This window comes from Tachysurus vachellii, chromosome 17 (assembly GCF_030014155.1).
Source record: "Tachysurus vachellii isolate PV-2020 chromosome 17, HZAU_Pvac_v1, whole genome shotgun sequence".
NCBI lineage: Eukaryota > Metazoa > Chordata > Actinopteri > Siluriformes > Bagridae > Tachysurus > Tachysurus vachellii.
In genome coordinates this window covers 19,512,292-19,539,957 of record NC_083476.1, presented here as the reverse complement: position 1 = coordinate 19,539,957, position 27,666 = coordinate 19,512,292, and the positions used below count along the sequence as shown (strand labels likewise).

Sequence of the window (27,666 nt, the reverse complement as noted above, 5' to 3'; positions counted from 1 at the left end):
TAAATATAATCTGATGGAAGAATATCGAATTATTTTTCACTATATTAAAAAGAATTTAAATAAATCATGGGCAACGAGCAGGTCAGTTTTCTTGCTTTTCCGTGATGATTAAACCTTTATTTCATTTTAAATATTCATTATATTTAAATGAATGAATGAATATTTATTTCATTATAACTATTCAGTTTGTGTGATGCACAATCTTGAGCCTTAGCTTCTTCGATATAGAAATACAACCATTTAAACAGAAAATAGAATTATTTTTATTTTATTTGCCTTTTTTGTTGTTTTTTTTTGTTTTTTTAGAAAAGTAATCCGCACAAACATGCTGAGGAGGAAAAAGGATGAATGCGACACACATCCACACGTTAAATGAACAGAGCAGCGGATAAGACGAAGCATCACAGTCAGACAGTTCACGCTACAGCAAAGAGAATTAAAATGAAGTTGATGTGAAAACCAGCATTAGAGCAGGACCGCTTTTAATTACGCACTTCTAAAATAAAACGTAAGCGTTTGCGCTGTCTGAACGTTACTGAGAAACAAAACGGCAGCGGGACGATTTCGGCTCACGTTTGTTAAATACATCCTCACATTCACCCGCTTTACAGCTCTGTCCGTTAATTTATATTACGTTTGTTGAAAAGTTAACAATGCAGTGTTGTTGCGTGGCATATGTACAAAATCTTACAAAAATAAAGATATTCACGGCCATTTTACAGGTTTAATCGTCATCGTTTTGGTGCCAAACTGAGGGACGTTATAGTCCATCTCAAACAAAACGATAATTTCCTTAAAAAGACCAGCACGTTTTTCATAATCTCAGCCACTGATAACTTCTGATTTGATTGAGTTGTATCCTCAATATGAATTATGCAGCAGCTCTAAGGCGGAAAATGAAAAAACAAAAAAAAAAATCTTCTGCCAGAGCACATAATGTTGCATGAAGCAAAATACTTAAAATTTAAACTAAAGTTAGCTGGTATTTAATAGAAAATAACACAAAAGCTGGTGATACGAAACAATACAACGTGTAGATTCTCTCGAATGATCGCCAGCCAACGAGGTTTAGCAACCATTCCACCGAGAGTAAGAAAAATAACACTAACATGCATGAAGAGTTCTCAAATAAAAATAAACAAAAACAAACAAAAAAAAAAAACAGTAAAATGCACACGTGTATCCAAGCGTATAAATCAGACACGAAATGAATCATGAATGAATGTTTGTGTGTGTTATGAGACATTATGAGGTGAATCTAGAGTGTGGAGAAAGCCCTGAAGTTCTGTACATCGTCATTAGTCTCAGTGACTAACAACATATTCGCGTAGGTAAGACTGGGTGAGGCTGCGAAGTTCTTCCAGAGCGTAGTCTTCTGGCAGGGGTAAGCGCCCGATGTGGGGTGCAAGATGACACAGGGGGATGTGACGAGGATCCGGTGTGCCTTCTCCACCCTGCTGAAGGCTTAGCACCACACGCAGGATGTTAGCCAGACGTTTGGCCATTTCTGTAGTCGAGCAGAACGAGCAGACGGTCATATAATCCGTAATATACGTTTCCTTTTAGTGATATGTATTGCAATGTTATTCATTACGTACGCACTAAAAGCACGAACCTGACTGGGCCAGTCTGTCTTTGGCTTTGAAACAGGGAAGGAGTTCAATCCTGCTGCACAGGGACGTGACGTCGGTGTGTAGCCGCTCCAGCTCGTACCCTGGGCTGTCCGTCTAAACAGATTTTTTAAACAGGAAAAATTCTCAAAATGACAGCAACAAACACCAAAACCCGGGTTAATATTTGAGTAATAGAATCTTTGTTTAGAGTTGTGATGTACCCTCTGAATGGCTTTCAGGGTCTGAATGACACGGATATAGTCCAAATAGACACGTCCTGATGTGTCCCAGTCCTGTATCTGCACGCTGCGCTCAGGCACTGCCAAGCCTTCCAGAAACTCCTTCAGATACTCATGATTATCGTTAATGATGCAGTCTGGAAGAATATAGAAACAACAAATGAGGATATTCTAGATTAAAGATAATAACGTTTGAACACCTCAGTGAAGATTAACCACTAGAAGAAAACTTGTGCTTCACATATTCCTGCACAAACCTGAAGCCAGGTTCTGGATGACAAGTCGGTGGCAGTGGTTCCAGTGTCCGGCCCGGTAATGGTGCAGTGCTTCGCGGTGCCGGTCTCCGTCCCTGCTTGCCCGGGTGGCCTTGGCTTCATGAATCCACTGCATGGGGATGAGCAGCTTGTTGGTGAGGAAATGTTCCTTCTCTGCGGTCTCCTCGGTCTCCTCCAGGGTGCAGTGCTGATTCAGGACCTCCCGCACAGCACGCTCTCGAAGTCTACGTATCCGATTACAGACACAACAATGCTCAGCGAAACACACGTCTGTCTCTATAAACGAACAAGTTAATTAATGCTTGCACATTAGGCCTCAGTTTCCTCAACGAGAAGACTATCGCAAGGGTTGCCAAGAAGCTCCTCGTGTTTACATGTACAGGTTAAAGATCATAAGAGCTGCAGGCTGTTAAAATGTTTCCATGACAACAAGATTTTCTTGTTAGCGCAGAGCTGCTTATTTCCTATTTCAGTAATACGTGAAACCGTTAAATGAATTGAGGTTAGAGGATGAAAGTTTAGAATGCGAGTGATACCCGTGTGAAGCGTAAAAGTGACACTCGTAGCCTCTACACGATGTCTGCTTGCTCCTCTGATCGCCTCATGAGACCTTCTATAATTAGTCTATAGGACCTTCTATAATCCCTTAGCAGCAACAGGTTCGTTACTAAACAAATACAACTTAGTGAAATTAAAGCCAGGTTACTCACAAGGAGTCAGGGATGTGCAGAAGAACAAAAACAGCCATCTCCCAGAGGCCTGTGCTCTCGAGCTGGGCAGCATAGCTAGTGTGGAGCAGATTTTGTCTTGGCACCGACAAGTGAGTGTAATTCAGGGCCTGTAGGACGTTCCACAAGTGCCAACTTAGCCTATAGTCCAGCTGCTCTGGGGTCACTGTAGTGGGGTCCAGAAGCTGCTGCAGGCTGTAGTGCCTGAACAAATCAAATCAATGTTGAATAAAAATAACACGCGTTCGTTACAGAACAGATCCGGAGAAAAGTCTGTAAGCATTTAAGAAGCATATTGTCTACTTACTTGTCACTGTAAAGTTTGAGAAGATGGAAACAGATGTCATAGAGGGTTGTTTTAGATTCTGTATCTTCCATCTCCTCTAAAGTTTCCTGGTCTACATTATCCATATATGGAGGAAGAGGAGCACAGGCGTATTTTATTCCCTCTTCTGAACCCTGAAAACAAGCATTTATTTAAAAAAAATAATAAATAAATCAGTCATTCAGACCATCAGGAACTCAACGCAGGTCCAACACGCACATGTACAGAGATCGATCTTGGTATTTCTACAGATATTTATTACACAGTACTTTCAGCCATAAAATATTAAAGAATTTATTCTCCACAATATTTTAATATGCTTTAAATAGCAGTTTAGTCAAACAGAAATTAGGAATGTCCCAATTCCTCCTAATGTTACACAGTTGACATTCAATTTCTTATTAAAAGGTTAAATTATTTTGAATAGAACAGAGCTGTAGGATTTGTACCTGAAAGGCAGTTTCGTATTTAGAGAGAGCGTCTGCTACAGATGCTGTAGGAGGCAGCATGTACCACAGATGCACAGCCAAACAGCGCTTCCAGTCCAGCTTAGAGCACACGTTTATACAGCAGTCTGTCGTCTCCCAAACCTGAGAACAGAGATCCGACCAAATCAAATCGGTGTATTCAATCCCAAACATAAAACTGACACACACACAGACAGACACACACACAGACACACAGACAGACACAGACAGACACAGACAGACAGACACAGACAGACAGACACAGACAGACACAGACAGACAGACAGACAGACACACACAGACAGACAGACAGACACACACAGACAGACACACACAGACAGAGACAGACACACACAGACAGAGACAGACACACAGACACACACACACACACACACACACACACAGACACACACACACAGACACACACACACAGACACACACAGACACACACAGACACACACAGACACACACAGACACACACAGACACACACACACACAGACACACACACACAGACACACACACACAGACACACACACACAGACACACACACACAGACACACACACACAGACACACACACACAGACACACACACACAGACACACACACACAGACACACACACACACAGACACACACACACAGACACACACACACAGACACACACAGACACACACACACACACACACACAGACACACACAGACACAGACACACACAGACACACACAGACACACACACAGACACACAGACACCCACACACACAGACACCCACACACACAGACACCCACACACACAGACACCCACACACACAGACACCCACACACACAGACACCCACACACACAGACACCCACACACACAGACACCCACACACACAGACACCCACACACACAGACACCCACACACACAGACACCCACAGACACAGACACCCACAGACACAGACACACACACACACCCACACCCACACAGACACACACACACACACAGACACACACACACACACACAGACACACACACACACACAGACACACACACACAGACAGACACACACACACAGACAGACACACACACACAGACAGACACACACACAGACACCCACAGACAGACACACAGACAGACACACAGACAGACACACCCACAGACAGACAGACACACACACAGACAGACAGACACACAGACAGACAGACACACACACAGACAGACAGACACACACACAGACAGACACACACACACACACACAGACACACACACACACACACACACACAGACACACACACACACAGACACACACACACACAGACACACACACACACACAGACACACACACACACACACAGACACACACACACACAGACACACACACACACAGACACACACACACACAGACACACACACACAGACACACACACACAGACACACACACACAGACACACACACACAGACACACACACACAGACACACACACACAGACACACACACACAGACACAGACACACAACTGGTATCGATCCTTACAGGTTTGCCTGCAAGTAGAGCGAAAATGTGCAATCTCTCCTCATGGATGAAAGAGTCTGTCTGCATTCTGTTCCAATCTGCTAGCTGCAGAGCCAAAAGATCTCTGCTGATCTGAGAACCCACAGCCTGGGACAGCAGCAGGGACAGACGATGGTCTCCTACAGACACACGAACAAACAGCAAATTACTAAACTAAACCCAAGACACAACGACATGATGAGGATGGGGTTTTTTTTCTTTTTCTTTCTTTAACCGCACCATTTTTCTGGGCCAGTCTGCAAGCCTCACTGATACAGTGCCCAGTCAGGTAGCTGAAGATGGCTTCGACGTGGCTGTGTGTCTTACACTGGTTCACTTCCTCCTGGATGCATTGGGCTGCGCTTTCAGATAGCCAGCGAGAGAAACTGTGCCTTCTCGCATGTTGCTCTCGATAACCTCCGCCAACCTCAGGCTCCAAGTCCTGGTCTCCAAGACGTCCCCATAAAGCCTCACACAGAGTCCACACTTGTTGCCAGTGGCTGAGTACAACTGATGAAAACAGGAAGAGAGTGTTCTCAGAAGGTTTCCTCAATTCTGACTTGGATCTAGACATTTGAACCTGATCCAAAATAAACTGCATGTAGACGCTGCTTCTTGCATTACGAGTTAGTAGTTAGAACTGAGAGAGATCATCTTACCATCTCCAGCTCCTGCCTGCTTGAGGACTTCTACAATCCACTTGGCGTAATCGTGCAGGGCGTTCACGCCTTTCTCTGGCAGGATGAAAGGGCAGATATCATCAGTGCTAATCGTGCTGTGCTTGAGCCCGATCTCGAGGGGCTTGTGGTACACGGACAGGCTCTGTGCCTTCTCCTTGGGCTCCATGCCAACCACCTGCTCCACGTGTACTTTGAAAGGGCTTTCATTGATTCTGCAGAAAACATTGAGAGAAAAATGAATCAAATTCAGATCGTTGATCAAACATACGGCTGTGCAGCTTTTATTAATCACTTATTCTCTAGAGTATAATCAAATAAAAGTCGAACGAAACACCAAACAGCTTAACAAACTTAATTAACATTCATTCTCGCTCAACTCACTGCCAGGTCTTGGTAGGTCTGGGCAAGAAGCCGAAGCCCAGGACGTCTTTGGTCTGATCCTTTGACTCTTCAGATGTGCTGAGGGGATTCCCACAATGCACTAGTGTCCAGTTCGGACCCCATCCCACCCGAAAAGAGCGTCCCACGTACAGCGCCGCGTCCATCATCAAACGGCCTTTTCCGCTAGTGACAGAGTTAGCCATTGGCACAGGGCCACCCAGTCTGCGTGCTCCAACAGTCCTCAGCGTGACCTCAGGAACAGGAGGAGGCAAAATAAAGGAGGTGCCCAGCGAAGGCCATGGAGCTTCTGGGACATCTGGTTTACTCGGCTTTTGAGGGCTTGCTCCAAAAGGAACCTCTGGCAGATGGGAAATCAGCCCTCCAAACGAGGTGAATTTGCTCTGGAGGCGGCTACCAACTTCCAGGGAAAAAGAAAAAAAATTAATTTTTAGTGACACAGCATTAAGTCCTACTAATACAACAAAGTAATTAATGATGGGTGTCTTCCTACGGTCAAAGGAAAAACGGTTAACGGTGTTTCATGCATTGACCAAAGCAGTCGAAAGCTAATAACTACATTTTTGGTACACTAGGTGAAGGCTATAGGTTATACCAGAGATGTTGGACTTGAGTCGCAAATTTGAGACTTGCTTGACATTCATGACTTGAGACTTGACTCAGACTTGAGTTAAATGACTCAGAGATGGGGGACTCGACTTGACATTCATGACTTACTTGTGACTTGCACATGTGTGACTTACTCCCACCTCTGGTTTATACTAGCGTAACGGACAGCTAACAATATTAATTCAAACGGCACTTAGAGTGTTGCTTTGTCCTGTTTCTGAAAACACGTGTGTAGTGACTGTGTGTGTGTGTGTGTGTGTGTATTCAAAAATCTACTAACCTGATAGCCTGGCTTGGGCTTTACCGATTAAAAGCTGAGGAGATGAAACCTCTAAGAGTTTCAGAGGGAGCTGCTCATGAAAGAGGTCGCAGTCGTCGTCACCCGCAAACAGGGACGCCTTCATAATCTGTGCGATTTACAGAAACAGAATAGAAGGCATATTAAAACACACGACCCCAAGTCTACGCAGTCTGTTCAAGCATATGCAGTGTATCGCGGGAACGATGCTAAAACCTGAAGCGTGTGTGGGTTGATTCCTAAAGAGGAAGCAATCTGACTGGAAGCAGAGATGGGCTCTGGCTCAGCAGGGGTGGCTGGTCTTAGAGCCATCCTCGTGTCATCCTCCAGCACGCTGTCATCCTCCTCAAACAGTCCATCTGCTGGAGGCTCCTGGGTGATATCCGCCATGTCGCTGTCCAGCTCCGGCACACGGCTCAGAAGTTCCAGCACGGCCGTACTCTACACGCACGTGCAAAGACAGACCGTGAGACGTTCAGGCTTAAATATCGGCAAACATCAACAACTATTAATTCGAGATGTTGCACAGAGACATGCCTCTAAACCCAAAAAAATAAAAATAAAATAAAAGACACTTTATTGTATTGCCAAATAATTTAGCATTTTTATTTGTTAGCATACATAAACAAAATAAAACATGCACAATCATAACCCCACAATCACACCCCATTTAATTTGCATGTGTTTAGGGAATCATTTGCAATAATTCAAGGAATATCAATGAAGCATTTCATCACTTATACAACAAACACTTATGTAACAAAATTGCTTTGATATACATTCATCAGCTTATGTTCACTCACAATCCATCCCAAAAGAGCCAATAAAAAAGTTAGACGTTATTAAACGCCTACAGAAGTTAAATAAATTCTCCATGACTATGCTTCAAAATATATTCTTAACTGCAAACTGATTACAATCTGCATAGCAATCAGGCCAAGTCACTAAAAAGTTGTATAGTTATGATATATGATACGGTGCTAAATTGTAACTGTAAAATGTTATCAATTCTTGTAGACAGCCTGGATTTATTTATCAGCATCAGCAGCAGAGGTACAGATGAGCTCAGTGTGTCTGTCGCAGCGTGTTCCTCAGTCTACCTGAGCTTGAGGCGCCATCTGCTGGTGCTGCTGGGACAGTGGAATTTGTTGCAGTCCTGCCTGGATGGCTGTTTTTAACTTCTTCGTCTCGGTTTTAGCCGGGGAAACGTCTTCCTCCTCGTCAGAGTCCTGCAGGCCATACTTGGAAAAATGTGTGACCTGGAGAAAAGATGAAACAGGATTAAACTCTAATCGTTTAACAGTTTTACAGAAATGCAGGTCAGAAAACATCAAAAACAAATCGTACCTGTGACAAAGAACTATATAATCTCATATAAACTCCGTATACGTCTACATACATGACTAAAAAAAAAAAAGAAAAAAGGGTCTCGAACCTCAAACACCCAGGAGCCAGTTTCAGGTCTGTATTCCAGGAAGCGAGCGCCCTGCTTGCGTGAAGCGTTCTCCAGACGTTCCTCGAAGTTCATCTCGCTCAGACGCTGAGGACTTTTGATCTGAACGCGGGTGGTTTTGTCGTTGGGCCAAACGCCATCCAGCGTCACTTCTGCTCGTCTGTAAACCACGTTTAATGTACGACATTTTATTATTTAAGGACGCAGAGCATCGACAGCCATTCAAAGTCAAAAAAGTATCAGGAATAAAGGAGATGGTGCTGCTAACCTGTTGAGGCCATCTCCTGCATTAGGCTTGTCGTTGTCATCGGGGTAGACGATTACTTCCTTTCGTCTAAAGTGCACGATTTCATCAAGATTCAGGTTGGTCAAATTCACTTCGCCTGGGAAGAAGACTGACCCGTAACCTCTCCTTCCGACTGTGAAGTTCTCCACAATACACTCCCCGTTCTCATTCAGCATCTTCCCGAGCTCCTCCATGGACGGGATGGTGTAGTAACCAACCCGCGTGAGAACGATACCTGCAAACACGAAAGAGGGGGAAAGTCAACCGTGGATCCGCGATGGTTCTACAGATTAACATCGTAGATTTAAAAGGCTTGGAAGGCTAGAGACACCACCTACCAGCTGGGTGAGGGGGTCTCTGTGCCTCCAGCTCTTCGTCTCTTTCTTCCTGAACGCTGTCATCTCCCAAAGAGATCTCCTCGCTGCTGAGGTCCAGGCCGTTACGGACGCTGACGACTCTCCTCATGTTCAGCTCGGTGATGGTGTCTTGCAGTGAGGGACTGGGCTGGTTGTGTGGGATGGACTTAGCGATGGGGTTGGGGTAGAACTTGGAGACATGCAGATCATCCTCTGCTCCTCCTTCGCTCTCTATATCTTGGGTTTCCTCTGCATCTGATCTCAGACTGGAGACAGATTTAAGATTACTGAGGGTTTTCCTGGTAATACACCACACAGTTAAATTGTACTGCTTACGTTAAAGGGAATAACATTCAGTTCTCAAACGAGCTAAAAAAAGAGGCAAAAAAAATTATGGTTATAAAATACCGATAAAAAAATCTGACCTGAGGCCGTTCTGCGGATATTCTGACGGAGAGTTCAAGTCATCGGCCTCTCTGTTCAGTGGGCTGCTGTACAGACTGCTTCCATTCAAGTTTTTTAACACAAGTTTCTTTATGCTCCTCCTAAAAACAGAACAAGTGTAAATGCTTTCACAAAATTTTACGGAATTCTAGACATTAACGCCAAATCCCTGTTTAAAATCCAAGGCTTTGAATAAATGTCCTTTACCTGGGCATAAAAGCTCCGTTTGTGAGAGATGGTTCCTCGTCGTCTAGGCCATCGAAAAGCTGAGATTTCCCAGAACCTGAAGAGGTGAGGGCTTTAGGGCGCACACGCGTGGCAGGACGAGGGGTGAGCTTGTAGTGCGTGGGGGTCGTCAGGGCTTTCTGGGCAGCTGGATTCGTAGGCTTCAGGCGCTAAATTAAAGCAAAAAATATAAAAATCTTTCTCCAAATCTGCCAGCATCTCAGGCATCAGGATATAAAGCACTAGAAAACTATATTACTCTAGATATGACATTCTCTCCTTATATCAGAGCCTTAACAACTAACTGAGGGGAGGAAAGAAAAAGTAGAAGGAAGAGGAGAGAGGGGGAAGAAAAAAGAGGGCCACCTACCTCTTCTTTCTTCTTGGGATCAGAGAGTGGGTTTCTAAAAAGGGGAGAATCCCCAAAAGGTGAATAGTTAAGAGCGTTGAGCTGCTGCTGTAGCACCGCTTGTTGGGCTGCGGCGTTGGGATCCGTCAGAGCTGAAAGAAAAGAACGTTTTAGGAAGCTTGTAATCTAAAGAGCCAAGTCACAACCAAACAAAAGTTTCTTTCTAATATCTTAATTCATAAAGGAGTAATACCCACCGACAGGCTGCTGCGGTGCTCCAAAGTTCAGACTGCTGTTTCCCGTGTTGAAGCTAGGTCCCCCAAACGTGCCCACTGTCCCTAGAGTGGAGCCAATCTTGTTCTGGTTATTTCCAAACAGAGACGCTGTCCCTGTACCTACACCTGAAAGGATGGGGTGAGATGCTCCTCTCAATACAAAGACAAGACGATGCAGTTTGTTATACACAAAATAACAGAACAGCTTATACCCGTTCCAAAACCTGCTCCAAGTCCTGTTCCTAGTGTACCAGTAGCAGGTTTGTTTCCAAACAGGCTGCCTCCAGCAGGATTGGCACCAAAACCTAAGACACATATTTAAAAACTTGCCATTAGATGTTACAACTCAAACTTCTGTTACAAACAGACTACAAAAAAAATACCACACTTACCAAAAGTGTTTGTATTTGTGCCAAGTGTGAGTGTGGGCTTGTTGCCAAACAGGCCTGTGCCTGTGCCAAAGGAAGGAGCACTCGTTGTGGTGGTGCCAAAACCAGCAGGCTTGTTTCCAAACAAATTCTGTAAAGATTTATTAAAAAAACATGAATGCATAAATAGCTAAACTACCTAAATGACATTCATATGGACTAAAATAGCTGAAAGTGAGAAATTTTCACTAGTCACCTGTGTACCAACATTCCCAAAGCCTGTGCTGGGCTGCCCAAAGAGTCCAGTGCCCGTGCCGAAGCCAGCTGCTGTGCTGGTGTTCGCTGTGTTTCCAAACAGACCTCCAGCCTGTGAGGCAGCGGTGTTCCCAAACAAACCCTGATCACGGTGAATAATCCACAGATTATAAAATAATTACAAACATCGATGTCAGCATTATCACCTATAAACCTTCTAACTGTGTGTACTAACCATGCTGCTGGTATTGGCCAGGCCCATGGTATTGGTGCCACCGAATGAGAAGCCTGTGTTTTGGGTCGTGGTGGGCTGACCAAAGGGCTTGAAGAGACTATTAGCCGGAGCTGGCTGGCCAAATAAGCCACCCGGAGTCGCCCCAAATCCACTTGTACCTACAGAACAATTAGTCATGTTACTGTCATTCATTTTGTGCCACAGCAATACATACACGTGTCTAGAATTCAGCACAAAGACATGCATACCCTTGCTTGACATACTTGCTAAAGATTCCATTGTAATCATGAGACCAAATTCAAAAAATTACATAGGTGTGTTTAAAGGACTTATTGCATTTCTAGCAAAAGTATATATGCGTACATCCTGAGGACACGCCAATGTCTGTGACTTAGTGATTGTGTTTTTTATATATACATATATACATATATACATATATATATATATATATATATATATATATATATATATATATATATATATATATATATATATATATATATTATATTTACCAGCACTGAAGGAGGGCTTGGCCTGGTTGAAGCTGAAGCCAGGACCCGTGGAGCCAAACAGACCGGTAGCAGTGCTTGGTGTTGCGGTGGCTGTAGCCCCAAACAGGCCGCCTGTGTTGGAGGGTCCCTTTCTCCCAGCCTGGTAATCCTCTAACCGTAGCTCCTGAAAAAGAGAGACGCAATTATTAAACTCAACTGGTTAAACACTCAAGACACTATGGAGAGAGAGGAGAGGGGAGAAAAAAAAACAAAAAACACTGCTCCTGACCTCCAGAGATTTGTTTTCGTACTCCTTCATAGCTGTGATACACTGATGTTTGGTGTTGATGCTGGTCGTCACACCGCTCTTTACCATCGTGTCACTTCCTGTTGGTGGCTGAAAGAAATTAGGAGATGGAGAAAAATTTTAAAAACGCCTATGTTTCCGACCAAGTTAAAAAAGATTAAGTTGTAAGGAATTAAAATGATTAAACCTACATTAAATTTGATGGTTGTGCCAGGCTGGGCAGCTGTAAAGCCCGAGGATCCAAACAAAGACGAGGCTGCTCCGAACGGATTGGAGGTGGTGTTAGTTGTCCCAAACAACCCTCCACTGCTGGTACTAGTCCCGAATGCTGCAAAACAGATTTGACAATGTAATAACATAGACCAAATAACCACATATCTGTGTAACTCCTTACCAAATTAATTAAACTGAACTTACTACCAAAGGAGGCGGGTTTACTGGCACTGAATGCATTGCCTTGCTGGGAGAAAAGACCTCCACCTCCTGTATTAGTACTTCCAAAGAGGCTGTTTGAGGTACCACCACTTGTTGCACCAAACCCAAACCCGCTGCTTGTGGACGAAGTGACGGGCTGATTGAAGGTGCTGGAGCCAAAAAGCCCTCCTAGGTAGAGCAAAAGATCTTTGTTTATTACATAATCTCTTCAGCCTCCTTGATCCATTCACCACCAGAGTGACTCCCGAGTTGAATTCATTTGACTCATGAGAGTCAATTCTGTCGTTGATTTGCATATAAGAACAACAAAAAGCTTTCTTTCTTTCTACATTTGTGGAATACTGGCTAACCACAGATACTGTAAAAACCTCTTTTATTTTAAGAAACACAGCACATGTTTTGTACAGTGCAATCGTTTTAAAACAGATAATCAAGAATAAAGATTTCAAACATGAGATCTAACATTTGGAACACATCACAATACCAAAGACTTATTTTACAAATCGTGCTCAAAAATTGAACACATGGAGATGACAGAAGCATGTACGTGTATTTATCTGCATACCAGGTTTGTTCTGTGTTGCGCCAAAGAGACCACCGGTGTTGTTTGTGGCTCCAAATGCAGAGGCACCAAAACCACCTGTTGCTCCGAAACCTGTGTCTGGATAGTGAAAGCAAAAAATAAATAAATTATGTAGACCAAAATGATCCTCAATGTAGACCAACACAGGAAATTAGGCTCAAAGAAAACAATAAATAAATAAAAACCCTTGTAAAAAGAAAATCAGACTGGTCGAAACATGAAGCACAGATGACATCAATACTTACTCTGTTGTCCAAACGTAGATGAAGCCCCAAATCCTCCTGTTCCTCCCCCAAAGGGAGTACCGAACGACTTGTTGAACATCTTGGGCTGCTATAGACACTGCATAAGTCTGCCACGGACACAAATACAATCAATTTCAATGATCGAAACCAACAACACAATTGTTTATGCATTAAAAAAGGAGCTACAAATAGTTAGAATTGTTCAGAAACGTCACCGAAATTCTGTTGCTTTCATAATCCTCTGAAATTATTTTCAAAATATTAACCGATTAAATTTATAATCAATGTATAAAATTACACGTTTTTAAGGTGTATAATGTGGTAGTTCACATAACTAGCGATATTGTGTATAAGAAACATGACTGCTTGGAAAAAAAAAGACAAAACCACCACCACATCTGTCTCATCTGCAAACGCTGTTATTAATGATAGCAGGATAAAACAGCACTTCTACAGTTTTATGTCCTGCTGGTGGGAAAAGGCACAAATCGTTATAACTACAGATGAGTACTTGCTGATAATACTCTCTATACTGAACATAATATATTATAATGAGAAGCAAACAATAAGTTATATTATGCCTTTAAAAATAAAACCACTCGGTTTACCTTATCTAGTATTAGAGTATTTTTTTTCTTCTTTCTTTCTCTTTCAGCTAACAACGACGTGAAACGACAGTAAGAGATGTAATAGAAATCTAAATCTGAGAGACTTTTCTAAGAAAGAACAGCAAATAGATGATTTATATTTTATGTTATATGGCTCAAACAAAAAAAATGATGTCTTATTTATTCGCATGACTGAGGGGAAATCATCAGGATTAAGGTTTGATCGTGTTTACTACTTGGCAATAGAATGAAGTGTCCATGGGTCAAGATTTAGATTTTTTTTGCCCTTAAATAAATTAAAATATTAAATTAAAATTTAAAATTCATTAAAATACTTTCTTTAATAATAAAAAAAAAAAACAAAGGAAGAAAGAAGAACACTTTTCCCACATGTACAATAAATGACAAACTCCTTGTAACGTGATAATAGCAATAGCATTCAAAGAGAACTAGGAGAACTCGTGTCCTATTTATTTACCTCAGAGTTGTTACTAAATTCTTATAATCATGTTAAATGCAATGAATACATTTTTTATTAAATAGTGCTTTAACTCATAAATAAGTGTTGTTTAAGTGTCCTGGGCGCCAGAGACAAGGCCTTGTGCTCGGTCAAGGCCTGTGTTGTGTTTAAACTCAGGTGTAGAAGCTTTGTAAAGAGTCAGAATGCCATTAGTTTTAGTCACTGACAGAAACTAAACAACAGGGAGATTATCTGTAAAAGTACCGTGAAGTCTGAGGTAACTATGAGGTTTACAAACCGGATTTATCCAGTAAAAACTAGCGTGAACAGACAACAACTAACCAAAACCGCCCAGATTAAAAGGTCTAGCTTAACCACGATTAGTGTTATCGAAGCTGGAATCGTTTCATCTGGCTTCTTTTTTTAACAAAAAACCAAAAACAAATGAATTACTACAACGTTATATTTTGACTCACGTGCTTGTCGTACAAACCAGTGAGAACCGCTTTCCAGTGATGTTAGCTTAAAGCTAACGCGCTAATCAGAGCCAGTGAGCGCACGAGCGACTTTTTTTTTAAAAAAACATTATATTACCCAATTTAAAGGTTTAAAACGCTCGATGTGTAATAGAAAGAGGCGTTTAAGATATCATACTTATATATGTGTTCGTTATTTTTAACGAATTAGCTGCGTTTTAACGCTCACGAGTCGGCTAGTTAGCCAGCTAGCTAAGTTAGCATAGCTAGCTAAAGGTGGTAGTGCGCGAGACAGAGCGATTCAAAAGTCGAACAAAATCACGTGTCTGGTCAAAAGTTACTCACTGCGTCGAAAATCACAACGTGTGTTCGGACACGCAGAGATCCGTCACGTCTGCGATGCTTGGAGAAGATGTGAGCTTTCCGACGGAACGTTCGAAGAACATGTCGCTAAAAGAACTCGGTCGCTTGGAGGGAAACAACGCAACGCCAAATGCGTCACCGGCTGTAGAACAGAGACGCAGATTCGACACGTGAACTGGAGATTCGACACGGAGAAAAAAAAAAAATCAAAAAGTCTTTTTTATATATATTTATATATTAATAACACGTCCTTGCATATTTCATTTATTTTAATTCTGCGTAAAGTTAAAATCGGTGCTTTTGACGAATGTAATCAGTTATGCACTGACAGCATGTGAAAATAATGCTGTCTGGCCACCTGACCATATCACACAGAACTAACACACAATAGTATAATAGTGTAGCACAGGGCTGTCAAGTTTTTAATACAGGCAAGAGTGACATTTGCAAAAAAAAAAAAAAACACCACCACCCAAAAGTAAAAAAATATGTGTTTCACCAGGATCACTGACCACATTTTAACCAAATACAAAGTATTTGTTCAATTTCCATTTATTAATGTGTGTGTGTGTGTGTGTGAGAGAGAGAGTGAGAGAGAGCAAGAGAGAGAGAGAGAGAGAGAGAGATTATGACTGGTGTTATTTATTGTAAGTGTTTGTTGCCTTCTTGGACTCCTTTATCATTTGTAATGTTGCTCCCATTTAAAACAGTTCAGCACAAGCCCAGACATTTTTAGGGTCATGATTGAGGACAATGTCCCGTCCAGAGACAAGCTGTTTCGTGTTGGGGTTTTGTTCAAACGGACCATCGAAAATACCCTCTCTAATGAATATGTTTTTTTTTCAATGGTTGTTGCGTTAAATCTTACCCATATACACTCTCTCTCATCTCACTCATCTTCTACCGCTTATCCGAACTACCTCGGGTCACATGGAGCCTGTGCCTATCTCAGGCATCATCGGGCATCAAGGCAGGATACACCCTGGACGGAGTGCCAACCCATCACAGGGCACACACACACACTCTCATTCACTCACGCACTCACACACTACGGACAATTTTCCAGATGTGCCAATCAACCTACCATGCATGTCTTTGGACCGGGGAGGAAACCGGAGTACCCTGAGGAAACCCCTGAGGCACGGGGAGAACATGCAAACTCCACACACACAAGGCGGAGGCGGGAATCAAACCCCCAACCCTGGAGGTGTGAGGCGAACGTGCTTACCCAAATACAATAGTGCTATTTTCTGATTGGCTATTGTGTAGCTTCTTTTTTTTTGATTGGCTGTTAAGTGTCAGGCTCGACTAAGAACTCCAGGGGAGACGCGCTTGATTCCTGCCAAGCCTGATTCCTGGTTCCATAGACACAGCGTTGCGGACAGAGACATTTTGGGCACTGCGGCATATTAAATATAACATAAATAGTCAAAACGTTTTTCTGCGTGGGAAATATGATGTGTGGCGGGAGAGCGTGACAAAAGACCCAAATGCATGACTGTCACTCTTAATGCGTGACACTTGACAGCCCTGGTAGCATTACAATTTTGTCTAAACCCAATCTAACAGATTTAAACCCGTTCCAGCATGACGATGCCCCCAAAACAAGCTCCATGAAACTCCAAAGTTTGGTCTGGAAGTACTTGAGCATCCTACACAGATCCCTGATCTAAATACCACTAAACACCTTTGGGTTACACGCCAGGCCTGGGGCCTATCACAGGGGACTTGGGGTAGACGGCAGGTATCCCTGGACAGGGTAGGGTCACCAAATATCAAATGGGATTGTCCTTCTTTTAATAGTCAGATCTAGGAAATTTATTTTCTCCTCTGGAACCCTGAATGTCACAGTTTCAATAGGCTAGATCAACATTTACTGTTTCTGTTCGTATTTAGAACGCTGTCGATGTATTCGGCTTTGCGAAACTGCTCTGGATGACCATGCTAATACAAAAAACAACAACATTGAAATCATCTGGCAAACTAAAGCAATTTCATCATTCACGATAAGGAAAGACAAGGACGAGGACAAATTTGCCATCACAGAATTAAGAGCTACTTCTCATGGTGTGCGACATGACCACAGCTACCTCCAATGAGTGCAGGAACAAGATCATTGCAAAAATATTCAGTGACTCTAATATTGCAGCCAAGTTGTCCTGTGGTGGAACTAAGAGCGAAGCCTTGGTTAAGAATGTGTTGGCACCTTTTATTCAAAACAGATTATCAGCAGAGCCACATAAAGCATATTACTTTTCAGTATTATCACTGTCGGTTTACAACGGTGAAGTCTGAGCTTCAAGTCAGACTGAATTTTAAACGGTGAAGTCATTTATACTGATGTATGTGTCTCTTGGTGACACTTGTTTTCGGATTGCGTAGGAAACCCTTCCACGATCCCACTAAGGAAAGTGTCCTAGTTTGCACGGGTTAGTTTTGAAAACACAAGATCAACTATCAGATTTGGTCTTACCTTGAATGCAGGTGTCCTTCGAAGTCCCTCTGTCTTCTAACAAAGGATCCTCTTCAAGTTCTTCTACTTAATCTATTGTTTGAATCTTTAAATGAAGGAGGCAGACTTAGACCTTCTTGTCTTTTTAGGGTACACACAATGGGAGGCCTTGTTTTTATTAAAAGCATTGTAATACATATAAATGATAATAGATAAATTCTAGTCTACACTAGAATACACCCACAATGTAATTCAAGACAAGCTTTTATACATTTTCAAGCCTTTCACCAATACGCCATTCTTATCGACTTTAAAAACAACATCCTTTCCATTCCTCTCTTACAAAACCAACTCCCTCCACCATTCCTCTCTCAAAGTCGGTGACCCTGTGGTCAGTAACCGGTTGTATGCCTTAAGGTACTGTATATACTCCTTTCAAAAAGCACAAGCTTGCAATATCATCTTACTAACTAAATCTTTCCCCTACGTGCGTTGTGGTTTCCCTTTACGGGTTACTGTCAGCGGTATCCTCTGAGCACTGGCGGTTGACTATTTTTTTAAGAGAGCATTCATATAGCATACTCAGCACATCTTATCTTTTAACACACAATCAATATTAGTGAATAAATATTTTGAAAGCAAAGAAAGAAAAATAAAGTAAAGAAAACTTAATCACTTTAATAATCTTGATTTTGATCCATTCTTCATTTCTGTCTCGGTACGGAGTCTGATACTTTTTCATCCATTGATTTCTTCAAGCTTCATATTCTTTAATTCATTCACCAGCTGTTTTATTTCTTCTGCTGTCTGTTCTATTCTCTTCTTTTTTTCTTCACTTTGTTTTTGTCTCCTAGCTCTACGTTTTCTGGTATTTGTAGCCTGAATCTCACTTTTCTTTTGTATGGGAATATGAGAGCAGGGTTTTGAAGTTGAATAGCATTGGTAAGGTTGATTTAATGAGCATGAAGTTAACCATTCATTTCCTTCATCATCCTCCGTTCTACCTACTCCTAGGCTTATGTAATCTTGATGCTGCCCCTTAAGTGGTCATATCAGCAATACCTCCCTGGCTCTGCCCTATGTTTTACACTCAGCTACATAAGTTCAATTCAATTCAATTTAATTCAAGTTTATTTCTATAGCGCTTTTTACAAGTGACATTGTCTCAAAGCAGCTTTACAGAACATAAACATAGAACAAAAGTTTATTATAAAGAATAATATAAAGATTAATAGAATACAAAATTCAAGATTAATATTAGATCTATTTAACATTTTATATTTAATATTTCTTTATATATAAAGAAAAACAGAACAAAGGACAGAGCATGTTAAGCAGTGAAATGGTGCAACAATACATTGACCAAACGTATTACAAAGCAGTTCAGATATATACACATGGATCGAAGGATGTACACTGGATGTACAGCAGCATCAGTCTGTATACTTTTTATCTGAGATATCTGCTATATGCTATTGTGGTATTTGGTAGCTCAGTGGTTAAGGTGTTGGACTATTGGTCAGCTATTGTGGTAGCCTAGTGGTTAAGGTGTTGGACTACCGATCGAAAGGTCATAGGTTTAAAAATTCCAGGTCCACCAAGCTGTCACTGCTGGGCCCCTGGGCAAGGCCCTCATACCTCAATTGCTCAGTTGTATAAATTGAAATAAAAAAAGTAAGTTACTCTGGATAAGGGAGTCTGTTAAATGCCGGGAATGTAAATGTAGTGCTAGCACTTCAGTGGATGGAGGAAGTACAAGCTACTAGGTCAGTAATTTTTACAAATGATGCACTGTAGAACATCTACAGCAAGACAAGACTTGGTTTATGAAGCAATACAAAGCCTCTTGAGAACTACAGTAGTAGGTACAGACATAGTGTTAACTTCTTGTGGGTCCCATCACATATAGGGGTGAAAGGAAATGAAGAGGCAGACACTCTGGCCAAATCTTCAAAACACTCACATATTGACATACGTTTATCATTAAGTAAACAGGAAGTGAGAGGGATCATAGCGAAAAAGTGGAATAAAAGGAAGGCACTTATACCCCATTCAAGAGATTGTCAGTACCACATTCAAGGGCGTGTTGCTCCAGAATGCACATTTGACACTGTGCATTAAATAAATACCTGCACAGAATAAGGAAGCAGGATAGGGAAATGTGATAAATGTGGGCAAGAACAGACAGTAGCTCATGTGCGCATTAAATGTTTTGCATATGAAAGAGAAAGATTTCCTCTAACACACAGGCTCTAAAGACACTGGGAGTAAACAATGTGTCTCTCTAGGTTCTGCTAGGAAACGGCTCAAAAGAAATAAGATTAATTAACAGGATTTATATATATATATGTATATATAAGGGGTAATCCCAATTTGTTTTGTTTTTTGTATTATGTTTTTAAATATTTTAATACTATATTTATAAATATATTTTAAATATATTAAAAAATATATTTTATTTTATTTATTTTTATTTTTTTTGGTTTATATATTTATTTATTTATTTATTTTATGTAACACCACTACTGCGTTGCAATCCACACTCTAATCCAGTAGGTGGCGGAAACGCACCTCATAAATTGAGCGTCCAACCTCAAATAAACACCAAAGAAGAAGACGCAGTATATATTTCAGCGCCCGGCGTTAGCTCGGTCTTTGTTTTTCTGCGCGTGACGAGGCTTGAGTTTAAACCTGGTGACAATTTCAATGGCTTTAATGTCTGTTGAAAATATGTCCGTGAGCACTTTTCTATGGGTCATGGGCTTTTTACCGCTCTGGAAGTCTACATTTATTTAAAAGCTTTTTTTTTTTTTATAGCACGTGCAATACTAATGAACCACGTGGTTCTAGAAGCTACAATGCTAAGGCGAGGTGCTAATATTTTCTTCGTTGCTAAAACGTAATGCTTTTGTAATACAAAAACGTGTACTAATTGACGTTTGTTTGTTTTTTTTCAGGTTAACTGCATAGCCTCATGCTCTGATGCTAATCTTATTAGCCTTCCTACACAACCACGATGCCTTGAGGATCAGTTTGTTCACCAACTCGAGCTTTTCCTCCTAAACCACGAGGTGAGTCTTTCTGCTCGAGTTCCTTAGAGCAACATGAACGTCTCTGTGATGAAAACCTTGAATAGGAAGTGCCGTCTTATGCGATAACTGACGATTTTATTCACTATTGATCTGAGAATAAAGTACCACGTGTTATGTTGTCTATAGACAAGGCCTCTGTTCTTACGAGCTTTGTATGTTCTGTAGAAAACCGTGGACATCATGTGGTGCTTCAGTTCATCCGAGTCTCCTGCATCAGCAAGGTATCTGATCTCGTGTGTGTGTGTGGTGAATGTACAGATTGGTGTTATGATGAGAACCTAAACTGAAAGAGCTGGAATTACCGGCAGAATGTTCAGTGGTGATCATCGGTTTTCTGAACACGTGCCTCGTGCAGATTTGTACTGATTTAGTGTTGTACTAAATTAGATCTTTAAACTGTTCATAACTGTTTACTTTGCTTTTTTTTTATTAGGGGATTAAAAGGACCTCCTGATCATTAAGAACTGATGTTCAAGTCAGACTACAGTCTCTTGCTTTTATACACCATCTATGGGTGGGTTATTTTTTTTAAATCTCTGTTCATTAAGATCTGGTTAAAATACGATTGCTGATTGTGTGTTTATTCCTTTTTTTTATTTAGCAGATAACAAGCGACGTGGCTGAGATGGAGAAGCTTCCACAGCGGAAGACTACCTAGTGATTTTTTTTTTTTTTTTTTTTTTTTGCTTAAGAACGAGTATGATTTTATGTGACTATCAACTTGTCATAAATAAATTGATATTTTGTTAATCTTGTGCAGTTCTCTTCTTCCTCATATACATCTGTACATAATTACCCAGTTTTTTTTATTTTTTATTAAGAAAGCATTCTTGACTTATTTCAAATTAACTACATTAAGGTCCAGGCCAAACTAGTGTGATTCAACCATTTTGGAAAAATCCTTTAGTTTTTCCAGTTACTGAGACTAATGTACACAATGGAAGTTTGATGTTAATTCCTGCACTCTCCCCTTGATAACTGCTAATGACTTCCAAACCTATTCAGTCCCACTACGATTCCATAATGTCTGTGCCAGAAAGTGATTTAGCTGCCATTTGTTTTTTTTTAAAAATCTTGGCCTTTTGTTTGTTCAAGCAGATTTCTTTTAAACTCTTGGTGCAGACAAATGTAATTACTTTCCATGATCAAGTTCTTGTTTTTCATCTCATTGAGGGACTTGGTATTGCTTCACATACAAAAAGCAATGGTTTGGGGTTGCAGCAGGATTTATTTGAACTTAGAAACCATTACACCTCAGTGTGTAAATGACCATGAACATTAAAGACCGATGGCTTGTTACTTAAATTTGAAATCAGTTTCTCTTTTACATGAACATGACAATTAAGCCTAATGAGGTCATTAACATTTAACAGAAGATTTTGTATGTCTAGGAATATACTTTGTGTGAGACGTGAGCCCATATTAACCCTAAAGGTGTGATTTACTATATTTGTATAATGTAAGTATTTTTTACAGAAATGTTTTCTTGGTGGTTTATGATTTTTTAATTTTTTTTTTACAGCTACAAACATCCAAATATCTGTACAGTGTATTCATTTAGCGTATAGCAATTATTCATCTTCTTTTTCCACGTAGGTCTTCGCAGTAGAGCGAGCAATCTGTCGGGCCAGATATCTATCTCTGGCCGAGCTCACAGTCTGTTCGCTGCTGCGTTTCGCAAACTTACTGGGGGCTTGAGCGTCCTTGTCGGCTTGTGTGTCCTTGTCTTGTTGAACCTCTGTGTCCTCCGTGTCCTTGTCCTTCTCTTTTCCATCTCCTTGCACCTTCTTCTCTTGTTCCTTTTTGTCATGATTTTTCTGGTATGCTCGATCTCGGTGTCTGTCCTGCTCACTGTTGGCTCTGTTCCTCTCGCCTTGTCTGTCTTCTTTGTCTCTATCTCTTCGTTCTCGCCCTCTCTCTCTGTCTCTGTCCCGGTGTCGATCCTTTTCCCTCGCGTGGTCGCGGTTTTCTTTCCGGATGTTGTCCCTGTCCTCTTCCTGGTGGCTGTGCTTGTCTTCTCTTTCTCTATCCCTCGACCGGGCTCTTTCTCTCTCTCTATGGCTGCGCTTATCTTTCTCTAGTTTCTTCTCCTTCTTTCTTTCAACTTCGCTGCCGGATGAAGGAGACCGCTGGCGGTATTGCCGTTTGGAGTGGCTGCTGTTGGTGCTGCTTTTGCTGAACTCTGCTTTAGACAAACTCTGTTCCTCATTCGATTCGGCTTCACTCTCGTTTGCTCGGGGTGGCGAGGTTTTAACTGGGGATTTAGATTTTTCTCGCCTGTAACAAGTTACAGAAGGTTATTTTAGAGGAATGACTGGCAAGAAAAACGTCCACAACATGGGAATTATCACAAGTACGTCTGCAAAATAGTGCAACAGTGCTGATCATCAGTCAGCAAACTAAGCTGTGCATGTTTTTTATTTACTATTAATTTACCATAATTGCCTGCGTTGCTCTGTTACCACATGATCAGTTGACTGGATAGAGCTGCAAGTGTTTCTATTAAAGTGGCCGGTTCTAAAAGCGCCTGACCCAATGCAAATTTGGTGCAAATCATTTGATGCAAGTTACAGCCGCATGTACCCTGATAAGGTAAAGGCACAACCATATCAACTAATGCATCATCTACGTTTCCTGTATCTATGATAAAAAGGGTGAGGCTTAAAGTCTCTTAGCGTATATAAGTTCTTACCTGTCTGCACTGCGATCAGGAAGAGGCTCTTCTCCGACGGTTTGATTCAGAAAGTGTCTGTAAAATCCGCTCAGGTCCTTCTGCTTCTTCACATCCAAAGCAGCTTTGGATTAAAGACAACAACAACAAAAAAAAAATAAAAAATACAGGCATCTGTTCAACTTTATTAAAAGTGAATAAAAATAAATTTTTTTCCCTCCCAAGATTATTTGGGATTTATGTTGGAAATTATGTGCATGATTCCTGCCCTTTCTTCAGTAACCACCCAAACAAGCTGGTGTAATAAAATCTCACCCTCTATCTCTGCCGCTCTCTTCTCTCTCTCAAGCTCTTCCTCGCGCTCTTTGAGTTTCTGCCGGTAGGCTGAGGTCACATACGCTTCTTTATCAGCAAACCTTTCCCCCTCTGCCTCTCTCTCCTTCTGGATCTTTCTGTCGTCGCGCCGCTCTTGCTCCTTCTTCCTTTCTTCTACGGCACGCATTAGCTGGTTTATGTATTTGGGCTAAAAGGAGAACAGTTTTGTGGTTGCTGTTTGACTTAATAACAATGACTCAGAATTCAAAGTAATAGAAATATATAGCATTTTTACACAAAACTAAGATTTTACAAAACCAAATTCAAGTGTTCAAAGGCTCCAGCTTGCACAGCTTACCATATTAAACATTAAATACAGACAGCACTATCGGAATAATACACACCTTTCTGTCGGCACCCCCCAGAAGCTTCTTATTGCTCTCAAGCCTTTGCTTCTGAATGTCATCGTACACGGCGTCATACTCATAAACGCTGCTGTCCTCTTCCAGGGCTTTCTGCATCTCAAGTCGCGTCTGAACAAGTTTATAACGCATTAATACACACCCTGCTGTGACAGAATGCTTAATCTATTGAACATGTTCCCAGCCCTGTCCTTCATTGTTTTAATGTTTTCTGAGTCCTAACACACCTGATTCAAAGAACCAGCTAATAAACAGCCCTGCAACGGTTAACATAGGTGTGACGCAGGACTGATGTTGGGAACCAGCGATTTGATCGACTCTGGTGGTTTTTACCTGCTTCATCATCTTCTTTTTGATCGCCTCCTTCTGCAAGCTCTCCCCAACAGACGTCTGGGAATAAGTTAAGGATAATGTTAATGCACACTCTGGACACAGGATCAAAGCGATATATATACACGAGGGAAGGAATGAGAGATGAAGAATGAGTTAGTGTTTTTACTTCATCATCCGAGTCATCTCCAAAAATAGAAGGTCTTGACAAAGGGGCTGATTTTGAAGCGCTCTTCTGGGGTATAATAAGCCCGTACCTGCAATAATGTCAAACAGAGATGTTTTAATTATTGTGTGGTATATTTATTACATTTAGTCTGCTTCTTCAGCATGTATTTATTGTCTTGTTCCATCTTGTCTATGTAGCTTTTCCCAATTTTCCTGTCACTTTTCTAGCAACTTGTTTCCACTGTGTACTTACATGCCGAAGAAAAACTCTCTACTTTATTGTCTATTAATGTGGTTAAATACTCAAACAACGAGTGGTCCTATAGATGATGTTGTTAGGACCATTATTACAGAAGCAGAATATTACTGTACACTGTTTTTGTACACGGTTTCTATAGTGTTGTTAGGCTTTATTAGCTAGCTAGCTAGTCATATAGCTATCGTATATTCAGTTCTAAGTAAATACTCGTTATAGACAATAATTAACCTAACAATACACGTATGCAATTGTCATTACACACATATATATATATAAACTACTAATACACTTAAAACACTTCAAATCCTGCATTACATTTACTTACTGTTTACCACCGAACGCCGCCATCTTGTTTTTTTTTTCCTTTGGCCGTACGAACAATTAGTAGAGCAGATTCGCTTAAATAATCTCAACGTACAAGGTTAGAAATATTTTTTGAGGTATTTTAGTTACAATTTAATAGCATTAAAAAACCCCAATAAATATATTTTTGAATTCATTAGAAATAGATGTTTGAAAAATAGTCGATGAAAGTGTCAAGCTTAATCAAACGGATGCGCCATGATTGAATTCATTTGATTTATTGTGCGTTTGTACATAAACACTTGACAATAATGATATATTTCCTATTGTATTATTTTAGTTTATTTATTTTATTCTATTTTATTACATTTATTTATGAATTGGAAGTAGTGCCAGCAGATGGCGATGGTTCTCTTTGTTGGAAAATATATTTTATTTTGAAGAAATTTCACATTTAATTGTTTTTGTGTAACAAACACTGACAAAATTATTTAAAGAGACAGAAAACCTTCTACACTGCAGCTTCTTTATGTATAATCTACATTCAAGCAGTGAAGAATAAATAATAATAAATAATTTGTAATAATTATATAATAATTGTATAATAATAATATTAATAATAGAAGAATAACATTCAAAATAATACTTTTGTATAAATAATACTATTTATTACTAAGAATTCAAAATAATACTTTTTATAAATAAGACTATTTTGAATTCATTCATTCATTCATTTTCTACCGCTTATCCGAACTACCTCGGGTCACGGGGAGCCTGTGCCTACCTCAGGCGTCATCAAGGCAGGATGCACCCTGGACGGAGTGCCAGCCCATCGCAGAGCACACACACACTCACTATTTTGAATTATTAGTAATAATTAATATTATTTATAAAAAGTATTATTTTGTATTATTTATAATAAACAGTATTAGAGGATGGTTATATTATGGTATATATATAATATGGTATATATATTATCAGAGTTTGATGAGAATATATATATATATATATATATATATATATATATATATATATATATATATATATATATATATATACAGACAATATAATAAAATGATTATAAAATATGGTTGTTTGTAAAGGGTATCATTACCGGTTCTTGGTCATTTAACCTCCACCGAGTACTTTAGGCTTTAAGCATCCTGTGTTGAAACATTTTGAAAGGATTTCACTTGGGTGAAGACACTGATTTATACATTTTTTAATATAAAAAGCTACACCACGATTGTGAATTAAACACCTGATTCTTTTGTCCAAAAGATTCACATCTTTATATTAAGAGTTACACGATAAATCAAGTCCTTTAAGCAGGACCTCAAAGGGAATTACAAATACTTCACAAATATTCCTTGATGTCTACCTTATCATTATTCTTAATTCAGTATATTTATACAAACATTGATTTTAGCATCAATGTAGCTTAGAATATAATAATACAGCTTTAATAATCTATTAATAAGTATAATTTATATGCTATTCTACTTTGTGGATCAGGTTGAATGGGTAGACAGCATGTTCAGAGACAAACTAGTTGTCATTTCCACTGTTAAAGACAGAAAAAGACATTGTTAAATTTGGTACTGTGACCAAAGGAAGGCAGAAGTGTTGTTTACTAATTTGTTTTTGAATGAGTGTTTTGTACTTTTGAGTCATTGCCACATCCACTTTCCAATTTGTTTTCAGTTTTATTTTTCTCAAAATGGTTCAATAACTGGATGACTTTGAAAATAAACAGCTACTATAAACAACTAAGACCTAATATCAAATGTCTGTTATAGGTGCTGTTTATTTTAGGTTTAAGTGTAATGTACCGAATAATGAGAATGTATTAAAAATGAACTTCCTAAAAACACCAATGTGTGTGTGTGAGTGTGTGAGTGTGAGTGTATGTGTGTCGTGTGTGTGAGTGAGTGTGTGTGAGTGTATGTGTGTCGTGTGTGTGAGTGAGTGTGTGTGTGTGTGAGTGTGTTTGTGTGAGTGTGTGTGTGTTTTAGGAAGTTGTAAATTCCCTTATATAAACCATCATGGCCCCAATAACCAACCAAGATGTTGCATATTTACAAATTTGTTATTTGAATATTCATAGGGTCATAAGGGCATTTTGCATGTTTGATTGTACACTTTATAACAACATGATTCTTTGTCATTGTAGGTTCAGTGAGTTCAGAACGTCAGATTGTCTCCTTTTCCTTCTACATGCTCACACTGGTTAGATAGGCCGCTGAGGTTTGACAGCTGGCGGCTCGGCGCATGCGCAG

At 40.4% G+C, this 27,666-nt stretch overlaps 2 protein-coding genes, 1 long non-coding RNA gene and 2 other non-coding genes across 6 annotated transcripts; 3 read left to right on the top strand and 2 right to left on the bottom strand.

Moving 5' to 3' along the window:
• Positions 1-252: 252 nt before the first annotated feature.
• nup98 (nucleoporin 98 and 96 precursor) lies at positions 253-15,529 on the bottom strand. Its single transcript, XM_060891772.1, has 32 exons — positions 15,358-15,529; positions 13,469-13,575; positions 13,206-13,301; positions 12,623-12,808; positions 12,397-12,533; positions 12,188-12,295; positions 11,920-12,082; positions 11,408-11,565; positions 11,174-11,314; positions 10,942-11,068; positions 10,762-10,854; positions 10,532-10,675; positions 10,296-10,426; positions 9,908-10,095; positions 9,682-9,801; positions 9,239-9,522; positions 8,883-9,135; positions 8,597-8,774; positions 8,262-8,420; positions 7,378-7,602; positions 7,144-7,270; positions 6,237-6,654; positions 5,835-6,067; positions 5,416-5,685; positions 5,158-5,315; positions 3,630-3,770; positions 3,163-3,314; positions 2,838-3,059; positions 2,110-2,351; positions 1,835-1,989; positions 1,616-1,727; positions 253-1,507 (listed from the first exon to the last, which is right to left on the bottom strand). Exons 2-32 carry the CDS (start codon positions 13,545-13,547, stop codon positions 1,305-1,307), a joined length of 5,403 nt encoding a protein of 1,800 aa, XP_060747755.1. The 5' UTR covers positions 13,548-13,575; positions 15,358-15,529; the 3' UTR covers positions 253-1,304.
• Positions 15,530-20,500: 4,971 nt separating this feature from the next.
• LOC132860028 (uncharacterized) lies at positions 20,501-21,633 on the top strand. Its single transcript, XR_009649778.1, has 5 exons — positions 20,501-20,698; positions 20,785-20,898; positions 21,085-21,140; positions 21,353-21,433; positions 21,521-21,633. It is a non-coding gene; the product is annotated as an uncharacterized LOC132860028 (long non-coding RNA).
• Positions 20,940-21,015, top strand: LOC132860537 (small nucleolar RNA SNORD49). The gene has a single exon (XR_009649849.1). It is a non-coding gene; the product is annotated as a small nucleolar RNA SNORD49 (small nucleolar RNA).
• On the top strand, positions 21,185-21,259 carry LOC132860540 (small nucleolar RNA SNORD65). The gene has a single exon (XR_009649852.1). It is a non-coding gene; the product is annotated as a small nucleolar RNA SNORD65 (small nucleolar RNA).
• A 494-nt stretch (positions 21,634-22,127) lies between the features above and the next one.
• On the bottom strand, positions 22,128-25,464 carry nsrp1 (nuclear speckle splicing regulatory protein 1). Of its 2 annotated transcripts, none has more exons than XM_060891389.1 (7): positions 25,410-25,464; positions 24,827-24,914; positions 24,661-24,717; positions 24,310-24,438; positions 23,906-24,113; positions 23,612-23,714; positions 22,128-23,196 (listed from the first exon to the last, which is right to left on the bottom strand). In XM_060891389.1, exons 1-7 carry the CDS (start codon positions 25,430-25,432, stop codon positions 22,491-22,493), a joined length of 1,314 nt encoding a protein of 437 aa, XP_060747372.1. In that variant the 5' UTR covers positions 25,433-25,464; the 3' UTR covers positions 22,128-22,490. The 2 variants fall into 2 exon arrangements, with proteins under 2 accessions (XP_060747372.1, XP_060747373.1); XM_060891390.1 differs by having other exon boundaries at positions 25,400-25,431.
• Between the last annotated feature and the right edge of the window lie 2,202 nt (positions 25,465-27,666).

Excerpts from the sequence above, each read along its gene's own strand:
- nsrp1 (XM_060891389.1), bottom strand. The coding sequence starts at position 25,432 with ATGGCGGCGTTCGGTGGTAAACA. Across the intron at positions 24,718-24,826 it reads GAGATGACTCGGATGATGAA|ACGTCTGTTGGGGAGAGCTT; the intron begins GTAAAAACACTA and ends ACTTATTCCCAG. Across the intron at positions 24,439-24,660 it reads AAAAGAAGATGATGAAGCAG|ACGCGACTTGAGATGCAGAA; the intron begins GTAAAAACCACC and ends AAACTTGTTCAG.
- nup98 (XM_060891772.1), bottom strand. The coding sequence starts at position 13,547 with ATGTTCAACAAGTCGTTCGGTACTCCCTTTGGGGGAGGAACAGGAGGA. Across the intron at positions 8,775-8,882 it reads GCAGGAGATGGCCTCAACAG|ACGAGCAGAAGTGACGCTGG; the intron begins GTTAGCAGCACC and ends CGTGGTTTACAG. Across the intron at positions 2,352-2,837 it reads CTGCACATCCCTGACTCCTT|ACTTCGAGAGCGTGCTGTGC; the intron begins GTGAGTAACCTG and ends TCGGATACGTAG.